General features: G+C 47.2%; 1 protein-coding gene across 1 annotated transcript in view; it reads right to left on the bottom strand.

Annotated features, from left to right (window-relative positions):
* The window catches only part of TRIO (trio Rho guanine nucleotide exchange factor), a gene marked incomplete at its 5' end in the record, with an annotated part of 308,650 nt that overhangs the window by 31,712 nt on the left and 255,284 nt on the right, over positions 1–21,654 (bottom strand). The window contains 3 exons of the mRNA XM_025043545.1: positions 5,234–5,329; positions 7,830–8,000; positions 9,318–9,610. Of these exons, the coding sequence (XP_024899313.1) occupies positions 5,234–5,329; positions 7,830–8,000; positions 9,318–9,610 (560 nt within the window). The remainder of the gene's footprint in view (positions 1–5,233; positions 5,330–7,829; positions 8,001–9,317; positions 9,611–21,654) is intronic.

Below are 21,654 nucleotides of genomic sequence, written 5' to 3' on the forward strand. Positions count from 1 at the left end.
GAAAATATAATTCAGTTATATTTCTGCCGAATGAAAGCACGACCGTTTCAGAAATGTGTGGAACTGCCTCATCAGGCCGCTTACTCCGGACACACTGCCCGTGTGCCTTGTCACTGGGCAACATGGCGGTGTCACCAATCTATATTTTAGACAGACTTGGTTTGTTTCTTGATCACCCATGAAGTCTTAACTGGTACTTTGATGCAGACAGATCACCTAGCTAAAAGTAATCCCCATCTCTGTGACTCACACTCACACTTCCTTTCCATATCTTCTGGAAGAAGCAGCTGTCATGCTGGCCTCAATTACTTATCTAAAACTCTCTCTACACACCACATTTCAGTTTCTGCAGGTGACTGTTTTCACTGTCTTACCCCCGGCAGAATTCGAGCAAAGCTTTGTAGGTGATCAATATTCTGTGAATTAAATACTGATGACTTCTCTCCCTGGATTAGCGTGACAGGTTTGCACTCAATTACTTTCTAATGGGTAGACATTAATTTTCTTAGCCCGAATTCATGAAGCTCCTAGGCGTACAGGTTACAGTTCTTTTAAAAATGTCAAAGCAGCTCAGCTGGACACACAGAAATGATCAAGAAGTGTTTAGCAACTGAAATGGGAAAATGTGATTATCAAACAAACAAAAAAAGCCCAATACAAGCTGTAAGGACAGTTAATATTTGCTATCAAATTAAAACCTCTAACACGTGTCCTGTTTTTCCTCCGGAGGACGGACTGACTGATGCTGACTTCGTCACTAGGCGCAGCGCTGAGGACACCGTCTCTATGTGCCGCCTTGTCCACCACACCCATCGAGCTGTGGAAGGACACTGCCTGCTGCTCTTCCTTATGAAAAAGTTACTGAACAGGGCGTAATGTGAAAACAGCACTCTTATTTTTAAACAAATAGCTATTGACCTTTACTGCAGGCAAGCGTCCTGCAGGAAGTAGCAGACCCCGCTCCACGCTCCTGATCTCGGGGTCTCTGGCAGGAGATGAGTCTGAAGTGCAAGTCTGTACCGTCTCCCCTCTGGATGCGCCAGGAAACAGCCGAAGCTTGTTAGACTTAACTCCGTTCACGTGAACAGTGAGAAAGAAAGAGAAAAAGGCTCCGGATGTCCCCTCACACAGGAGGGCAGTGAGGAGAGAAAGTCCTGGATCTGAATGATGTCCACGAGGCCTGTGGTCCATAGCGGGAGGAATGGCTGTCTGGAATGGAGACGGTGGAGTCGCAGACTTTCTCGGGTGCCTGTCCTCAGTGTGGCTGGTCCAGACCTGGTTGCACAGCCAGAGTAGGTGCAGACATCCTGACAGGGTGCAGCCACATTTATGCCGTCCACTCCCTCAATGCTGCCCACTGGCCTGACACAAACGACGTGCAAGTGAGAAGCTGCCTCGGAACTGGGAATAGCTGGGGCTTTATAGACTTGAATGAATTATTTGAAAATCCTCTTGATTTGGTGATTTTTTTTTTGCAAGTAGGTTCATGTTAACTTTATTTCTTAGATGAAGACAGGTTTGCATAGATATCTCTCTTCTAAAGTCAGTAGTAGTAAATTCTATCTTCTAAAAAAACTGCACATTTCATCCAGGTTTAAAATTTACTTCTGAAGAATTGAACAAAGTAATGTTTCATGGCTGTTTCAACTTCCTCAGTTTATCTCGCCCTTATAATTCCTTATTTTGTGAATTTGAGCTTTCTATTTTTTTCAGATATTTCCCTGATATCTATATTTTTTGAAAGAATGAAATTTTGGTTTGCTTTATTATTCTACTATTTTTCTGTTTTCCAATTCATTAATTTCTGCTTTTATCTCTATGAATTCATTCCTTTTGCTTTTCCTTGGTTTATTTTGTTGTTCTTCTGACATCCTGAGTTAGATGTTTCACTAAGTTTCATTTTTTTTTTATATCCCTTTCAATCAATGAAAAGACGAAAACCCCAAAGTCAAATTCAAACAGTCACTATGGCTGTCCATCACTACTGTCCTACTGCTGATGCTCAGGAAAGGCGTACGACCTTTCAAACACTGCCTGGATAAGGACTGTGGAGGTGGGACATAGAGCAAACCCCAGGGAACAGTTTCCAGGGTGGTTTTGATTTTTTAGGTTGAATTCTTAGGTTTTAGGGTTAGGAGGTTCAGCTCCTTGAACACATACTGCATAACGACGAAGCTCCTTCTTCCCTTCCCTCTCCTCCCCAGCTGAATCAATTAATACAAAGCTTCTGATGGATAAGCAATTCAGTGTTCAAACCCTATTACGAAGCACTCTAGTCTGAAATCACCCACAAGAAAATGATCGCGGGTGACTAAGGATGCACAGTACATAGTAAGACAGACGTGCAGGAGTAACTCAGAATCACATGGACCAGGACGGGGTGAAGGGTATTCAAAGGATTCACTAGAGGTTTTATCAGCAAGAAGTTCCTGGTTGACGTTAGAGGTTTAGTGACAGGAAATCAATACAGAGTTGTTTCCCTTGGACTAGAAAAAAACGGCATCTGGATTGCATTCCATGGAGAATGACGAAGGGGGCGAGTCCATCATAAAAAGCATAAATACGGCTCTCCAACGGGGAAGGGAAGGCATTAACTGGTGAACACCTCCATGATGGAACCTTGCTCGGAGCTTAACAAACTGTTGGTGCTACAGCCCCTCTGAGCCTGCGGAAGGACGCAGGCTCAGAGGGGCTGTAGCAGCAAGCAGGAGAGTCTGAACCCAAGCCTTTCTGACCCCCAAACTTATCCCCTTCCCCCAAGCCGACAGCTTTATGCCTGTTAAGAAGACACATATGTGAGTAGAAATAATTTAGTTTAGACAAAGTTTAATTCCTCAGAGCTGAGAAGGGGGAGCGGACCAGTAGAGCTGAAAGAGACAAGCCTAGGACCCCTCCGCATTTGCAAGTCCATCTGAACGAATTACGAACGAATCTCTGGCCACTGGACGTGGGATGCAATGTGAATATGGGCAGAATAACGAGTAGCAGGTTGATCAAGTGCTGTCTCATAGCATGTTTTGGGAAAACTATTTCAATTTATAGACAAGAATGATTTTAATGGCCATATAATTGATGTCTATGAATGGCTGTTTTTAAAATAATTAAAAATGCTTGAAACTCACTGGATATAATTTAAGCATCCTTTGTTTTAGGCCATTAATCAACTTGTCTCTCAAAGAGACAGCCAGGGATGTGGTTTAACTCAATTCATATTGACACGATCCCAAATTCTTAAACAGTGGAGTCGAGTTCTTGAGTAGTCTGCCAACTCCTAGTAGCTTGCCTGCCTAGCATCCTAACTTTCTAACTTCCTGTCTAACTTTGAAGCCAACTGCATCCCTCTCAGAACACGGCAGGACTGCCCGAGGAGTTGGTGGTGGTGGGGGTGATTTCAGATGTGGCAGGGCAATACACGTCAGTCTGAATCTTTCTTGATGTAATTCTCATTTGTCCTAGTCAACCAGTTTCATCAGACGCTGCTTAGGAGAGAAGAAATGGGAATGGCATATACGGTACCTAGTTAATACCTAAACTCTTAACTTTAAAAAAAATATCCTTTAATCTAGCAATTCCAGCATTAGAAATTTAGCCTACAAATATAATCACACATGTAATGAACGTGGATGTTTATAATAGTGAAAAACTGAAAACAGCTTAATATATATTATGGTATTTAAGTAATTGAATCATGTTTCTGTCCCTTACTAGCTGGTCAAATTTTTAAACATTTTGTGTGACTCGGTTTCTACATCTATAAAATGGGATAACAACAGTGCACGCCTCCCTCATCAGGGTTATCATGGGGAATATATAAATTAACATGTGCTCGGCACTAGAATAGCACCTAGCTTAGAGTAAGTCCTTGGTGGTGTTATCACTGCATTCACATAATGGAATATTATACAGCTGTTAATAGGACTGAGCTAAATCTGTATGGACTCACGTGAGAAGATCCTCGAAGATATATTACGTCTTAGAATCTTAACAGCATGAATCCATTTTGAAAAAAAAAAAAAAAGCATGCACGTGCGCACACACACATCCTCATATATGTTTGCAACACCAAGAAAAACATAACTGTTCACAGCAGTTACCTCTACAGAATGGACTGGTGGGAGAGGCTGAGGGCTTTTATTTTGGGAGAGGTGACTTTTAAAAGCGGTTAAATAACTTTATAGGCATAGTAAAATACACTTGTCTAAAAAGTTGTTACCATGAATGGTTTTTCCATTTCATAGTTACGAAAACTGAAGAAACCTAGAAATTAATTGATATGAATCAGTTGGAAGAAATGCACACCTGTCTAACTTCAAAGACTCAACAGGAGATCTGGGGCCGTATCTTATAAATGAAGCCCTGTCGACCAAATGGCAATACAGAGGTCACTAAGAAATAAAACCCTCACATAACAGTGCAAACCCTTCTCTCCTACATATTATGCATGCAAATAAAAGACCTCAGAGACAGCAAAAGAAAAGTGTCAACCTCTCTGTGAGTAACCGCCGACCCTGGCTACATCTTCAGACAAGACTGGAATTGACCAAATTTGTTACGAAGGTGCCAGCACTGCAGAAAAAAAAGATCAACCTTCTCCTGCGAGCCACCTCTAAGCCCACGGAATGTCCTGCCTGATAAGAATGTCTCTGTTTACCTGGGGATCTTGGGCTACGGCAGACAGGCTATGTGGACAATGTGACCTTAGGTGAGGGCTTTCAGCCACCTGCTATCTTGCTCTCTGGAGGGGCAGGGAACTCGTGAACCATACGAGTGATCAATTTTGTATATGTGACTGAGCCCAAAGAAAAAGTCTGAATACCAAGGCTCAGGTGAGTGTTCCTGGTTGACAACACTCCATACATCTTGTCACAACACACACTGTTGCTAGAACTGAGCGCTGCCCACATGACTCCACTAAGAGGGGACAACTGACAGCCTGAACCTGGACCCTGCTCCGCACACCTCTTTCTGGGCTGATTTTAATGTGTCCTTTCATGGTAAGAAACTGCAAACGTGGCTTTTGTGAGTACTGTGAGTCCTTTAAGCGAATTACTGAACTGGAGTGTGGTGCTGGGGATCCCCAACTTGCAGTTGGTCGGAAGTGAGACCTCCCGAACTGTGTAAGAAGCCACAGGCACATTCTGCGGCCGACGCACGGACACAAGGGCACAGACACGTGTGCAAGCAGCACCTCAGAGCAGCTTCCGGACCTCAGGCTTGCCCTGGGGAGCCTTACCATCTTGCTTTTCACGAGTTCCTCGATTGCACTGACAAGCTCGGCTGCACTCGGCGTTTCGGAGCTGGTGGGGCGGACTAATAACCGAGAGGAGGCCTATGGGAGAAGTGAAGAGAAAGAAAGGGAGGGGGGGAGGGGAAGGCCTCGTGTTAGTCACTGGACAGACAGCAAATTCTCCTGCAAGCTCAAGCTCTTTTTTAAAGTAATTCCAGACAAAAAGACCACAAGTTTGTCTTTGTTCGCATTTATTTAAAGTCATCCTTTTAAATTTACAATATTCTGACATGAAATATTAAATAAAACCTGTCTGGGATACATGTGGAGAGCAGACAAAGTCTGTTTTTAATCCAGAGTCCTGTAACATCGTAACGTTTTTCAACGTGGAGACTGAGCATGGGAAAATTCTAACTAACTTTTGCAACTGCCAGGTAGGCTATTGGAGGAGAAAAAAAATAGAGAATCTGATCAACGGAAGAATGAAAAGACTTAAGGGCTAATGAGTGAATTCTTAAGTAATCAGGAAACAAAAGGAGATACTAAAAATGGCTTCACTGTGCTTATGGGGTTAAAAGAGAGAAACGAGAAAGAGAAGGAACCAGGGCACTGACCAGACAGGGAGGAGGGGGGACGAGCTCACCATTTTCTGTGCCATCCACTTCCCCAATGATTAGTGCAGAGTACAGAAGATCTGTGGCCTCACAAGCTATCAGATGCCATTTACGGCTAGAACCAGCGTGTACAGGGGCAACAATTAAGGGATCTGGGGGAGGGGCTGCTGAGTTCAAGTTCAGTAATTAGCAAACACGGCGTGTTTGCGGATTACTTGTGCCGTTCACTGACTGGAAACTAGAAGGGGGCGTAATATGAACCTCGCTTCATATTAAGGACAGCAGAGATGCATGCGACACACAGCGAGCTGTCCTGACGATGCACGTCTCACAGCAGACAGATACGGGTTTGTACATTTACCACGAGGCTTTTACATGTGTGGATTCAGATGTACACTTTGCAAAACAAATGTTGGCTTGCTCTAATGAAATCTGGAATATGAGGTGAAGAAAACGAGGAAAAAATTCAAATGGAAAGGTAAGGAAACTGAGCCAAAACAGACACAGAACACAAATCAACATAATGCTGCAGTGAAAGTTTACAAAAAGAGAAAACAGAACAAAACAAAATATTAGTCACGAGATAATATATTCTGTGGGAACATCACTACAGATTTTTGTAAATGAAGAACTGCTGTTGATAATATCCAATGAGGTAACACAAGAACCGATAAGTGATTTTAGCAAACGGAAGTTTAAATGGAGAAAAATACTCTTAGTTGGTAAATAACTAGACCCAGCACCTCGCTTTTGGCTAACCACCCAGATTTAAGAAATTTCCATTTTTTTGGTCTTTAAGAAAGGTGTAATTTATAACAGTAAAAATGGCTTAGGAATTGTCGGAGGAACGACACAGGACCATTCCCTGGCTGAGTCTGCTCGGTGCAGTGGCGGGGAAGGTCCTCTCTAACGTCAGGTCTCCGTCACCCCCAGAGCATGGAGTCTGCACCTCAGACGGCCCCCTCCAACTCCAGACTCAAACCCAAGCTACGACCTTGAGCCAGTATCTGCAGCTCCCTCACTGTGCAGAGTGCCGTAAAGCGGGGAGATGGAGTCCTACAGAGGAGAGGCTGGTTAAGACTAAGGCGTGATCTGCCTCGGCCTCACAGCCATCACTCACTGGGCCCTGGCTGACTCCAGGTCATAAAACATAGGGCACATAGGGCAGGTGATCGTGATAGCACTGAGAAGGGGGGTCAGGGAAGGAGAGAGGGGAAGAATGGGGAAAACTGATGAAGACATCTGTTTTATTCCAAAAACTTAGTTATTGCCCCAAAAATAATATACACATATATCACGAGTAATGACTCTGTAGCACAGTTTTCAACACCTGACGGTTCGGAGCGCGTGGGCCAGAATGCAGAGGATGCTCCAAGTCAGGCATTAGGTTTCCTTTTTGATATTTTAGGGTTCTATGATTGGGATGTACAAAATCATCTTAGATTATGTAAGAACTCGAAACTGAAAAAAAAAAAGAAACCATAAAGGATGGACTTGGCTTGAAGTCTCCCCATAGGGGAGACTCGTGGCTGGGCGCTGACTCCCGCACTGGGCCACCTGTCCCCACGCTCCAGTTCCATCCTGAGTTTTGGCGTGTTGGACAAACGAACTGGTCAGCAACACAGTCTCATGTGAGAACACCACCCAGGTGCAAACACGCCTCCGAGGAGAACGAGATGTTCCTCTGTGCAGTCCCTCCGAATGCCCTCTGAGGGACCCCAGCCAGGGCAGTAAGAGAAATCAACGTCACCTTAAAAGCACTGACTGCTGAAGCACCATTAAAAAGGGACTGAATATTTTTATGCAAGTGCCCGCATGTGAGAAACTGCACATGTCGGCCTATTGCTTAGTCTAAGTGGACTTTGTCATCCACACTTTCGGGGTGAAAACCGGCCCTGGAGTCACCTATCCATCTCCTGCAGTGAGGCTGTTGGACAGCAGCCGCTCCAAGGCCCCCTCCCCCAGCCCGGGCGGCAAGACCCCCTTACCTTGTCGTCCTGGGAGTCTGGCTGCAGCAGGCTGTGCTGCTGGATGGCCATGGGTGGGGGGAGGGGCACGGCGTCAGCCCCCTCCTCCCCCTCCTCCTCTCCACAGCTCTGCATGCCCGAGGAGGAGGACTTCGAGAGCGTGCCGCTGCTCAGGCCCTCGTTCCGGCCTCTCTGAAATCAAACCGACATTCACTCATTACACTCCAGGCCCCGAGCGTCAGCGTCAGTTCACAGAAATGAGCACTCAGGAGCTAACTGGACAAACACGGCCAGGGCAGATGTGACAGCAGATCGCAGGGAGGCACACTGTCCAGCCCTCACGGTGAGCAGCTCCTCGCTCTCTCATGCGGCCTCACTACCTTGCTTGCCACCTCGGACGAGAGAAGGGCCACCGAGTGCGTCTGCTGAAGGAACTGCCGGTGTTATCGGTTATGGCTCTGAACATACTTCATCTTCAAGGAGGAAAAAAGAAAGATTCCAATATTTGAACCATAATCCTCCTGGTGATTCAGTTCCTCTGGTCTATTTACATCTCATTTTTGGTCCCTTGCTACAATAAACTTCACGTAGACAATAATGGCATAAAGGAAAATGCAATCCGAGATGCATTTTAAGAATCTGGGTTATCACATTAATTTCCCTCTATTCTTACTTTTAGAAAAAAGTGTCAGTTTTATTTCTACTAAGAGGACACAGATTTAGAAAGCAAATGACACGATAACCCTCACACTCCGGTGAAAATGCATGGCGAAACGTGCCCAGAAAAAAAGCCGCAGAAAACCCACATCTGCAAAATAAATTAAATGATACACCTTTTGTCCTTTCTCTCCGTTTGCCTTTTTCTGCCTCTTGAGACTGTGAGGGGTCTGGACAGGGTCCAAGTTAAGTTAAAAGCTGTGGGACGCTCACTGCCACCACCTGTCAGCTCAGCCTGCTGTCAGCACCCCCAACCACCAACAAAAAAAGAAAAATTAAGAAAATTCCTGACTGACCTACATCCATTTACCTTTGACGACATGGGAATAATGCGGTTTACTACTGGATTAGCAAAGTAAATTAACTGGGTATTTTCTACTTAGGACAAGGTGTGCAGGAAGTGGAGCCACTCCTCTAGGCCTCTCCCGTCCTAGATCCGTGCTTTCCCTGACACGTGCAGCCGCCGGGGGTCAGTACAAACGTCACCGGCAGCGCTGGCTGGCACCCCCTGGCTTTGCCCATGGGAGAAGGGACGAGGAGAGGGGCTGAGATGGCTCGGCGCCCACCTCCGTCTGGAGCAGGCCCTGGGAGAGAGCTCGCCGTCCCCGCGTTCTTTCTCAGAAGCCACAGGCAGGCGGGCCCTGACCCTGCACACAGAAGCGGCTCTCCCCAGAGCCGGTCCCCACGAGGCCAGCGGCCCGCCCCTCCCGGGACCACCCGGAAAAGCACCCAGAGAGGAGCCCGGAGGGCAGCGACTGTCCCTCGGGCCAGAAGAGGCCGCGCTGCGCTGACCTCCTCCACGGTCTCGTCCTGCGGGGTGGCCGCGCTGTCGTCCGAGTCCTTCTGCGAGCCGGCGTCGGCGCTCTTGCGGACCTCCCTGCTCTTCTTGTGCTTGTGCGCCAGCTTCTTCACGTGCCCGTCCGCCTTGCCGCTGCTCAGCCGCCGCACCGGGCTCGTCAGCCACTTGCGCAGGGTGTTGCCCGGCCGCTTGGGGCCCGGGGAGCTCTGCGCGCCCATCACGTGGGGCTGGAGCGAGGCCACCGAGGCCGGCGGACTGGCGTCGTTACTGGACACGGACAGCGAGTCTGAAGGGGCGAGAGAGACGGCAAGAGTGACGGACGGCCGCACACCCGCCCGGCGTCCGGGCCGGGCCATTCTGCCGGCCAGCCCGGTGCCCCCTACCCACGTGGGCTCGCGTGGACGGCCGCAGGCTGGTCCTGCCGGCCAGCCCTGCAGGCTGGTCCCGTCCCCGGAGAAGGCCCGGCCCTGCTGCCCTCTCCCCACACCCCACGCACCAGTCCTGAAGTCCAGCGTCATTAGCGCACAGATTTCAAACGTCATTATCGTTTAAAACATCACAGACGTCGGAAGACAGAATGTTTCAACTATTTCCACCCATTGTCTTAATTTTAAAAAACTAAGAAAGAAAGGTTTAAACAACTTGAAGAAAATTAATTCTGTTGGGTAAATGTGTTAGTCTGACTCACTCCCAGTGAATCAAACTGTAACTCAAAAAACGTGTGTACATGCGTGTGCATTTATCAGTACAGTGTGTGTATAAATCGGTATAGATTTGACCTGGTGTGTGTGTGTGTGTGTGTGTGTAAATCAGTATAGACTTGACCTGGTTGTGCGTGTGTGTGTGTGTAAATCAGTATAGATTTGACCTGGTTGTGTGTGTGTGTGTGTGTGTGTGTGTGTAAATCAGTATAGACTTGACCTGGTGTGTGTGTGTGTGTGTGTGTGTGTGTGTGTGTGTGTGTGTGTAAATCAGTATAGACTTGGCCTAGTAGGTGTGTGTGTGTGTGTGTGTGTGTGTGTGTGTGTGTGTGTAAATCAGTATAGACTTGGCCTAGTAGGTGTGTGTGTGTGTGTGTGTGTGTGTGTGTGTGTGTGTGTAAATCAGTATAGACTTGGCCTAGTAGGTGTGTGTGTGTGTGTGTGTGTGTGTGTGTGTGTGTGTGTAAATCAGTATAGACTTGGCCTAGTAGGTGTGTGTGTGTGTGTGTGTGTGTGTGTGTGTGTGTGTGTAAATCAGTATAGACTTGGCCTAGTAGGTGTGTGTGTGTGTGTGTGTGTGTGTGTGTGTGTGTGTGTAAATCAGTGTGTGTAAATCAGTATAGATTTGACCTGGTGTGTGTGTGTGTGTGTGTGTGTGTGTGTGTGTGTAAATCAGTATAGACTTGACCTGGTTAGCCTTTGTGACAAACAGCACCCACTAAAAGTTCAGTGTTGTCAGGGGCGAACCAGGGCTGTGGAAAAGGGCAGTGCAGGCAGGTTTACTGGGGGATCCAGCCACAGCCCCTGGCTCACAGCCAGGCACGTGGCACCTCTGCTCTCAGCCTCAGCAAAGTGACTCCCATGTTGGAGTAAATACTAGCAACAATTAACACCACCCAAAACCTGCACATTTTAAAAAGAAATGTGAGGAGGAGAAGCCTTCTTCAAAAGACCAAAACACTCTGCAGAAAACATATCCAAGTGAATGTTCTCACTGGATCTGGAGTTGATAATTTTTTCGGAAAAAAGGAGATGAAGAAACTTAGGTGACAGATGACACTCAACAGAGCCATGGAGTCAGGGGGCATCACTTCACAAGCTGAAAGCCAGTGGCTGTGGAATGGGACCTTTGCCACCGTGAAATGGAATGAACGCCTGACTTGAGGAAATGGCATGAAGATCAATCCCTATGCTTGTTATTTTCTGAAATCTTTTAAAGTCTTAATAATGGATTAAAATGAACCTTTGAAAAGATTCTTTCAGGCAGGCACCTGTATTAGCTGTATTTACTTCCGTGGCACTAGAGAGCACGGTATGATGCAGCTGAAAAGCGAGGGAGTTAATTCCTCTCAATCCCGTGATTATACGTATGAGAGTCAACATCAGTTTCCCACTCGAGCTCCAGACACCTGGACCAGACGCTGGATCCCCATCTAATTGCTGTCTCATCCCTTCCCTGGCCTGCGCCTCGCGTGGGGCAGGGCGTAATCCTCCATAAACACATGAGACGTTTCAAGGAGGAGCTCTCGTTCCTAAAAGTCTAGATTTTCTCAGAGGCTGACTTTGGTTCAAATGTAATTACTAGAGCATTCTGTTTAAGAGTGATAACCTTTCCCCTCGGTCCGTATGGGTGTGTATGTATATATATTTATGCATGTTTTTTACTTCATTTTTAAATGACAGTTAGTAAAACGTTTCCACACCTGTCTCGTTTTCCTCAGGCACCACCTGGACGTGCGGGGGGGGAATGAACGACACCATTACTCTGACGACATCCCCACAGTGAGTGCTTCCAGGGACTTCCCAGGGGCTTCCCCGGTGCTGGTACAGGGCAAACGGAGCACACAGGGTTCCCCACCTCGGGGACTCTTGGGGTAGTGACGACAAGGGCGAAAGGAAGAGGGGGGCTGGGATAATCCACTTGCCAGGTGACATTTATTCCACTCAAGTTTTTTAAAGTACCGACAACGCGCGAGACGCAGAGACACATTTCACAGTCACTTAACGAGCGGTGACGCAGAGCTAAGCCCTGTGTTCGCCGCTGGACAGAGGGGGAGTAAAACCCACTTCCTTCACTCGTGGGGCTCACCGGAGTGTTTTCTGGAATCACTGGACTATCGCACAGGCAAGCATGGACATGTGCTATCAGCGAGAACCACCGCTGTCCGAGGCTGAGAGGAAAGGGAATCAGGTGACGTGACCGCAGACGGCTTCATGAAGGAGGTGGCACAGAAGCCAGCCTTTGAAAGAGCCGGGCCTGAAGCCCACGTCCTAGAGAATGTGAGCTCCGTGAGGCAGGGGCCTCATGGGTCTTGGTGCCTGATGACTGCTAGGGCCCCATATACAGTAGGTGCTCATTAAGTCCCACACAGAAACACCGGAAACCTCCAGCCTGAAGGAACAGCAAGCTGATTCACAGCCCGTATTTTAGAGACAGTCATTTCTTCAATGGATGATGCATCCAGTCGAATAACGCACAATACAAAGAACTGTGCAGGTGGTGAGCAGGAGGTACCCTGGACCAGCTAAGACGGATGAGGTGTCACCGAAGGAACTGGGCTGTGCCTCGTATGAACTAGGGGAGGCCAGAGAAGATGAGGCCCCCATGTTTCAATAAAACTCCACCAACCGCAGGTCTCGACACTCACAAGCAGAATACTCACACATCAGAACGAATGGGGAACACCGCCTAAGCCGACAAACTCCGGAAGGGACCCTGGACCAGCTGAGACGGATGAGGTGTCACCGAAGGAACTGGGCTGTGCCTCGTATGAACTAGGGGAGGCCAGAGAAGATGAGGCCCCCATGTTTCAATAAAACTCCACCAACCGCAGGTCTCGACACTCACAAGCAGAATACTCACACGTCAGAACGAATGGGGAACACCGCCTAAGCCGACAAACTAACTTTACCTGTATTCTTCTGCCTAAAAGTAGGAGTTTGAGGGAATCTGGCATGGATGTAATGCAGCACAATCCTAAGGGAAAAGAGGACACCCACAAGGAACTCTGAGATCGGCTCCTTGCCCACCCGCACCTGAAGGTTTCAGAACGGTGGCAGAGCTCCTGCATGCCCTTGAGCAGTGTGGGCGGGGACGCGGGACAGGGACCCTGAGGCTGCAGACCTCTCCAGCAGTCGGCAGACCCAGCAGGCAGGAGAAGAAGGCACTGCAGCTCAGCGGTCACGCTCTGGGGACCCACGGGCTTCAGGAGGGTGACACTCGGGGTGCTCTAGCCTTCCTCGGGAGAGGAGCTGGTGGTTCCACAAACTGGTTCAGGAAGGAAAAGAAATCAAAGACGCTGTCCCCTCTCTCCTCTCTGTGGGCTCGGCTGCTTGGGATCTGGCTTTTCCCGTTCTGGGAAGGAGGTTCAAACGAGGGGTCCTCCTTCGCACACGGCACGTCTGGCACCACAATCGTGGCTGCGATGGCCTGTCTTAGACCCAGAGCGGGCAGAGCTGCTCCACGCCAGCGCTCAGGATGGCCACGGACAAACTGGGGGGACAGCACGTCTCCTCCTAAGCTGCTACTGATCAAGTCGCGTAAGTGACATTATGTCATTTCGTTGGAATATTTATGACATAGAAACATGCTAGCAGCCATTATAAACTAAGAAGGGAATTTTGTCAAATTTTAAATTATATCTTGAAAACAATTTCATTTCAGAAGCCTGAAAATGTAGAGGAGAAATTTCTTCATTTGTCTCTAAGATCAGCAGATTACTTTGTGTATTGCAGATCTGATACTTTAGTCACAATTCTGGTGATTAATGAAAAATGAATAAACAAAAGCAAGATAGGTAAACGACTCCCTTTCTTTCCACTTCATTTTTAATGTTCGATTCCTTATGCTTCTGACACTCTCTGAAAAAAAAATTGTAATTTTTCTTTTCAGTACACAAACTCCTTTTGCCTAAATTAGTGGATTGTAATAGTCCATGTATATGCTCTTCACTGGACTGTGACTTGATGCATAAACCAGGAATTTAAAAACCTTAAAAACTATTTACCTATAATACAATCATTAATAGAAAGAAATAAAGTGCCAGCTATTATTTTTAGTTATCTGAAGAGCAGACTTTGCCCGCTAGACCAACTATTCTGTTGTAAATTTTAAATTAAACAACAGGTCCTAACAGAAGCAAGGTCTCTGACGTCGCTGGGCACAAGGCAACCCTTTTGTGTGTAAACTGCACAGTGAACAGAGAACTCTGGAAAGTTTCCTTGAGAAGAGCTTCAATTACTTTCCCATAAGAGCTGCTAGTGGCGGAGGGACACGGTCTGGGCCCCCCCGCCCAGGCACACGTGCTGCTCTGGCAGCCCCCCGTTCTTCTGAGGCCTCACCTTTCTGCTCAGGATTGGGCTGTGGATGGCTCAGGCCAATCACAGGAGTCGTCCTTGGGCAGAGAGCCTATGGCCGGAGCTCTGTATAACCATTTCATGAGAGTTCCTTCCCGACGGGGTAACTGTCAAGATAGGAGGCTGACCGTGACCTTGACTCCAGGCTTCACGGTGATGGGCGTTGGGTCTAGTTTATTTACAACCACATGCCCTGGTGCCAGCGGGCTGTCTGGCACCACTCTGGAGCCTCAACGGTATGTGCTGAATAAATGATGAAGGGGTGGGTGAGTCGATGACCAACTACAGGCTATTTTCCAGCCTAAGCTACTGCCCGGCGACTTAAGTCCACACATGAGTGGTACCGTCCTGAGTTGGGGTATACAGCACCCCATCGGTTTTGAGATGCGCTACAGGTGACAAGTTTGTGGATTACTTACTTACAAATGGTAATTCAGAATGGGTCAAGGTTATTCTTGTAACGATCTGCACTATGAGATGCTCCATTGCAAGGCAGAGCCGGCCGAGCCCTCGGTGGGTGTGCAGGAACATCACCCACCACGTGCGGTGTGGGCACCCAGGCAGGAACCGAACTGACCGAACTGACCCGAGAAATTCTCGTTTGTCACTCAAAGAAGTTGTATTGGTTCCTGTTTCTCATCTTTGGTTACTGCCCCTTACCTTCCCCTCAACTCCCACCTTCTTGAGAGAAAAAGAGACGCCGCACTCAGCCCCGCACCCCTCACGTCCACGGGAACGGATGCCTGTGGTCCCCTCAAGCCTCGCCTGGGAATGTGCTTCCTCGATTCTTTTCAGCTTAGGGAAACTCCACTGATTCGAGGTCCAGATGGAAGATCCATTCAGGGTGTCGGAAGGGGCTGAGGACATGTCAGAGGGTTTGCGTGTGCACCTGTCCCCTCCCACCCCAACGGCCGTGATCCCAGGCCACCATTTTGGCTTCTGAATTTCCTCCTGTCAGATGGCTGTAACAGGATCACATGGAGTAAAGAAAATGAACGAGCTTTTACAAACTGCAAAGTGCCATTTACGAACGTAGGACGGCTGAGGCAACCTTCTCCAGGACTTTGTCATACAGAACTTACTGCTTCACATTTCCTGAGCACCCAGAAAACGGGGGTTTGCTTTCATCATTTTTGTTATCACAGGCTTATCACGGTGTCTTGGACATACTCAAAGTCATATTTAAATGTATACAAAATGAATGAAGCAACCTAATGAACTATTTCATTCTGTTTCTTGTTTTTAAAATAACTTGTCCCTTATTAAGCGGAAAAATAAACTTCAGCATAGAGACATTATCGGCACATTGCAGCCATTTGAAGAGACGCTGGAGTGTGTATGAGAAAGCCATCTGTCATCTGCCCGACGCCCTGAGAGAGAAAAATCAGTTGATCTCTCCTTATTTCGAGCGGGAAAACCACCCTGAGGAGATGGCTTCCTGGTTGAAGTGAGAGTTCACACCAAGTCCGTGCTAGATTCTTCTTTAAATCATGAGAAAAGCTAAAGGAAACGGGGGAAAATGTAGTCCTGACCCTCAGCCCCACGCAGGGACGCATCTCACCACGTGAACACACAAACTGCTGGGAGCAAAGACTCGCCTTCGAGCCTCAGTCTGTAAGTTTGCGACATCTGTGATTAATAAAGCACTTAAAAAAAGAAAGAAAGAAAGAAAGGAAAAGGGTCCGTACCCTGCTAGCTGCACACTGGGAAGGAGCACGTTTCATTTTAGGCTCCCCCTCATTTTCGGAACGGTAAAGCGTCGGAGCGATGTTTACAAGTGTTCCCGAGCACAGACGGGGCTGCTGAGCACGGCTGCACGTGGACGCGCACAAGAAGGAGCACGTTTCATTTTAAGCTCCCCCTCATTTTCGGAACGTAAAGCGTCGGAGCGATGTTTACAAGCGTTCCCGAGCACAGATGGGGCTGCTGAGCACGGCTGCACGTGGACGCGCACACTCCGGCCCCTGGGAACAGTCCCCCAGACCCGTGCGCTCCCTGCACCACGCTGTGGTGCTTCTTCCATGTCACCGTGTCCACGGCAGAGGCTCCAGTGGGCAGAGGTCTGCTATTTTGTTCACGCCGTGCCGCTAGAGCTTGAAGCCTGCCTCTACCTTAAAGTGGGCACTGTATATAGATCAGTGGTCACTTGAAAGCAGTGGGGCCAGAGTCTGACCCAGCGCTGTGGGTCAGGAACTGGGCGTGGGTATCCCACAAGGCCTTCAGTTTCCTGATTGTGAAATGACAGATTCCTCACCAGGCTGCTGGGGTAAAGGAACAAAAAAGGTCTTTGTAAACGGATAGCCTAACACGAATGTGAGGCAATACTCATATTTTTGCATAGAAAGAGAAGTTGCAAAAGGCAGAAAGAGGGACCAAGTGGAGCTGGGGGATGTGTGAGGACCCATCTGAAGACAGGCACCCCGGGCCACGAGCTGGAGGACACAGTGGTTGGGACAGTGAAGGCCTGGTGTCCGGGTGGCTGGTGTCACAGTGCTTCTTCACTAGTCACTGCACGTCTGCTGTGACAGGCAGCCCTCACTCCACGTCGTGTCAGGCAAACGCACACACACAGGACCAGTGCTGATAGCCGTGTCACCACACATGTGTGTACACATCCAGCACTGGGAGACCTTCCAAGAAACAGCTGTCTCGCATTCCAAATTCTCCTCCACAGTCTCCCAGAAGGGTTTTAGCTAGTTTTAAAGAAAGATATTCCCATCTTTCTGTCCATTGTAGGTGTTTGAAGACACCTGTTAAATGAATAACGCGGTGATACCTTGATACGTGTCTATCCAGGCCAAGCCCAACTCAGAGCTCGGCACACGCCCAAAGCAAAGCGCGAATTTACAATTCTAGTTGTCAGGACTTAGAGAAATGTTGCTGTAGCAGTAACTGTGCTAGAGGAAGGTAATTCAAGCGTGCTCTGGAACAGACGCCTCTCAAGTCTGGAGACAATTCCATCAGACTACGTCAGAACAGACTGGGCGAGACTGATAGAGGTGCGCTGGCCTCTGTCTTGTCAAGAATTCGATGCTGCAAATCACGTTTTTAGTTAGGAAATTCGTCTACCAAGCCAGGGAGGTTGTAATGTACATGTGGTAATCAGAGCTATAAACTACGTGTGAAAAAGCAAAGAGCGAGTAAGTTGTTAGCTTACCACCGCTGACTGGGTTGGTTCAAATGTTCTAGAGCACAATTTTCTGAGTAAATCATCGTCATCTCTATGTTTCTCAAACTGGATTTTAAGGCCCTGCATTCTGGAATTTTTTGGTGACCTTTCTTTGGAATAAAAAGAAAATATCATAATGCACCGGAAATTTTCTCAAAGATCACATAAAAAAAGTGAACTAATCTATAAATTATTATTCCAGATGCATTCCCAGAGATCACGTCTCTTCGTTTCACCTAGTGACTACATGGCCTTCACAGGGTAGGGGTAGTGATCTGGGAGGACGATGAGTAAATTCAAGCCGGGGTATTACCTGGAGATTTTTAGGTAAAGAAGAGGAAACTGACCTGCCCAGTGATATGGTTATATTTTTTGGTGGTTCAGAATATAGGAGTAAGTATTTTTAGAAATTTTTTCCAAGTTTAAATTTATATTTTATTTGTGAATAAGTATCTGCAAACTTCTTGATTGACTTATATTGCAAATTCATGTTAACATGGGAAAGAGAATCTAAAAGTCAGAAGCTGTAGAGGCCTTGGGCACTAACTAGCTCGAAGGATGGTAATGACTGAAAATGTGGCAACAGAATATTAGATGCAGATGTTACCTATTTCACAATTTGGTGCACAGCAGATCCTTAATGCAAAAATGCAAACCCTGTATTTGCTTTCAAATATGAAGTGAACACAGAAAACATGAAGGAGAAAGATAAATTCCCCATTTTTTTTTTTTTTTTTAAATAATCCCTAGATTCAACCAGAGGTCTAGCAGAGCATGGCCCGCGGCTCACATCGTAATGAAGAACACATGGTCTTTGCTGCCTGAGAAAATGCACATAAATGACCAATACATTCACTGTTCCCTGTGCGGCCCCCTTCCACGAATTCACGGGTGAGCCCTTCACTAGCAGCCCACATCCGGGACCCCCGAATGGACGAACACAATGTAATCACCGGCATTAATTAAACCAGACTCAACTAGGAACAATTGGACTCAATTAGAAACAACTGCTCTACATTTTTGTGAAGGGTGACAAAAAAGGGCAAGAGTGTGGGCGCACAGCAGTCTCCCTGTTTTGTGCTCTTAGGGCGTTGTGTTGGGAAGAGAATGGCCTTTTCAACACCACCTACCATGAGGCGCATGAGGGATATGAGGCTTGTAACATTCACCTAAACTAACAGAACATGCCAACAGAAGCCGCACGTGCTAATTTGCTCTTTGGACGCTCAGAGAATCTCTAAATGCTGTTTATTCCTAGTGTGGTTTCTGAAAACACTTGAAACCTTATATAACCATTGGAAAAGGTGGCTATGTCAATGAATGCAAAACTTCAAGCATCATTTTTCCTCTCAAGCTTGTTCTTGTAAGGGGAACGCTAACCTGTCAGAATTTCTACTCAGAAACCATCTCTTTTGAGAGGTCTGTCTCCATCTGAATTTCACTACTTACATTTCCAATAAAGAAATTAAATCCAAGTGAAAGCAGATGCCATGATCCTTTGCTTGGCTAAGCAGATGAATAGGATATTGGATATTGCCAAAGTGGAGATCTGAAAACACCTCAGAAATGAAATAATGAGGAAAGAGTCATTATTGATAGTGGATAACAGAAATAATGGGTTAGCTTTGATCAGTGTAAGGAATTTAATCCAAATCTACTGGACCGATTATCCGGTCCTGAAGAAAACAGGACCTGGCTCATCTGCCGGATCAGATATGCTCTGGTACAGATGGATTTGCAGCTGGTGACAGTTCATCACCTGGCTGCTGGCGTCCAGAAAAAATGAGCTTGGTAGCTGTCATGCCTCGTCACCGGGATGCTGGGGGAGGGCGGCTGCAGCAAGGGGCAAGCTGGCCCCTAGCAAAGGCAGGAAGCCAAGACGGCATTCTCCCGGCCCTGCTGTGGTGTGACGGCCTACCTGACACCCACCTCCAGGGGTGGGACAGGGAGAAGCGCGCACACCTGGGTCAGCTGCTCGCCGGGCAGACAGCCGCACAGGTAAAACCACACTGTTATAAAACACGACCACGCTGTCAAAAAGTTCCCTTTAAACTCTGCTTTACGTTGGGGCTTACGTTTTAGCGGGCTCCTTCCCTGCTTGGGACAGACACCGGCTTTGTTCAAGAAGAGTTCCTAGCCCACATTCCTGTCCTCTTGAATGACAGGGCCGTTTTCTCTGCTTTACATGGGAGTTAGCCCTTGAAATAAATTTCTGGGAGATGAACAGCAGACTTTCTCTGCAACCAACAGCCTACACTGTCACAAAAGGAAATTCCCAAGGCATTGTCATCTTGCCAGGGATGGAGGAGGAGATTTGGGCTCATTCCTGACTTTTACACAAGGACAAAAGCAGATGTTTCAAGATATCCTTGCTGGATGAAAGAAAGACGCCTTTTCAAACATTTACATAAAAATGAGACCGGAAACACACACACACAAATCCTGCAAGCTGCAGGCATTTACTTCCCGGAGCTCTCTGCCTTCTGCCGCCTCCCAACCTGCCCCTACCCTCCTACCGCAGGAGTCACCGCGTGAGCTTCGGGGTCACCGGCCGGGGGAATCAGCAGGATGAAAGGTTCAGCCCTCACACGCACAGTTCTCCGGCCAGCAAGGGGTCCCGCTGCCCACACGGAGCCCCACTGCTCCACGTGCAGTCTTGGGCAGCAGAAGGAACTGGCGCTGGGCCTCATGCCCCAAGGGCAGTGGCAGAGGGGAGCTGGTCCTTTGACACCTCACCTGGTTCCGCCTCTTCTGCCTACAGACGAAACTAGAGATGCAGGCCTAGGTCCAGGCTGCTCCCTGGAGGCTCTGTAGGAGGCTGCTGGGTGTGACTGCACAGCCACCCAGGCCCGCCAAGCAGGCCGTTCATGACATCCTGTGGCACGCTCACTGTTCTTGGTCCTGTCTGCTTAAAGGCTCGGACATCGGGAAAACTTCTGAATGGTCCTCTATTCGCTTGGCTTTTTCGAGGCTGGGACCGACCCTCTGTGTTCCCAAGAAGTCAAATGGCTGCTCTATGCGCAAAATTACTTAAGACCGGTATCACTTACACAGAGGCAGATTATTAAAAAACAAATTCTGTGTGTGTACCAGGTTACTTAGTGTTTAGCATACTGCTGACTTTGGGATCATGAGCTTGCTCTGTAAGAAAATAATGTGTCGATTCTTAATTTCTTCATTTGGGAAGTTACTCCCAAGGCAATACAGTACTTATTATTGTCCTGAATAGATAATCATCGCTTAAGGGAACACAAAGTTAATTTTTTTTGGGGGGGGGCGGAATAAGCAATCACCAGGCGCCCACACAACCTTACTGCGGGTCGAACACGGCTAAGAAACGTGAATGTTTAACTCAAAGGCACACTTATTCCTAATATTAAACGCAGAGTGTTAGTAGTAAAAGTTCTAGCTCCATCTGAAGGAGGTTCACACTTGAACTACATTCTTCCCAACAAATATTTATGCTTTCGGTTAATGTCTTCTAATGCTGTTAAAAAAAAAAGAAATAACTTAGGCTACCTTCTTAAAGAGGAAACCAAAGATTGCTTTTAGGAGGCAATTTGTAGCTTTTTAAAGTTGGAAATGTCTTATATGAAGACAAAGACATCTCCATGCAAAATGGTTTAAAAGAACATTCTGCAGTTAGAGGCTTAAACCATGTGATTTATTTCAGGTGGTGATAGATTTCTCTTCATTCACATATAAATTTATTATTTTAAATTAAGACCAGATTCAGAATGCCAACATGCAAAAGTCTTTTTCCTACATTCTTGAAAATGCATAAATTGCATAAGAACATACCTAACCACAACATGCTATAAACCATGCAAACTTATGTTTTCATAGAGCCACATAACTCATTTCATAGAGCCATATACTCATTTTTATATAGCATTAAGGGGAAAAAAAAAAAAAACCAAACTGGCCTTGGAATGCTGTGCAGTGAGCTTGCCAAGCTCTAACACTCTTCACATCATCTACGGGGCAGGTTAGCTGGAGTTTCAGTCTCAGGGGATGGAGTATTAGTTTAGAAAGAGTTACAGCTGTGGAGAATCAGGAAATGGATGATCCCCCCCCACCCCCAAACCGCAAAGCAAATATCTA

Source organism: Pteropus alecto, unplaced genomic scaffold, assembly GCF_000325575.1.
Source record: "Pteropus alecto unplaced genomic scaffold, ASM32557v1 scaffold152, whole genome shotgun sequence".
In the NCBI taxonomy this organism is placed as follows: domain Eukaryota; kingdom Metazoa; phylum Chordata; class Mammalia; order Chiroptera; family Pteropodidae; genus Pteropus; species Pteropus alecto.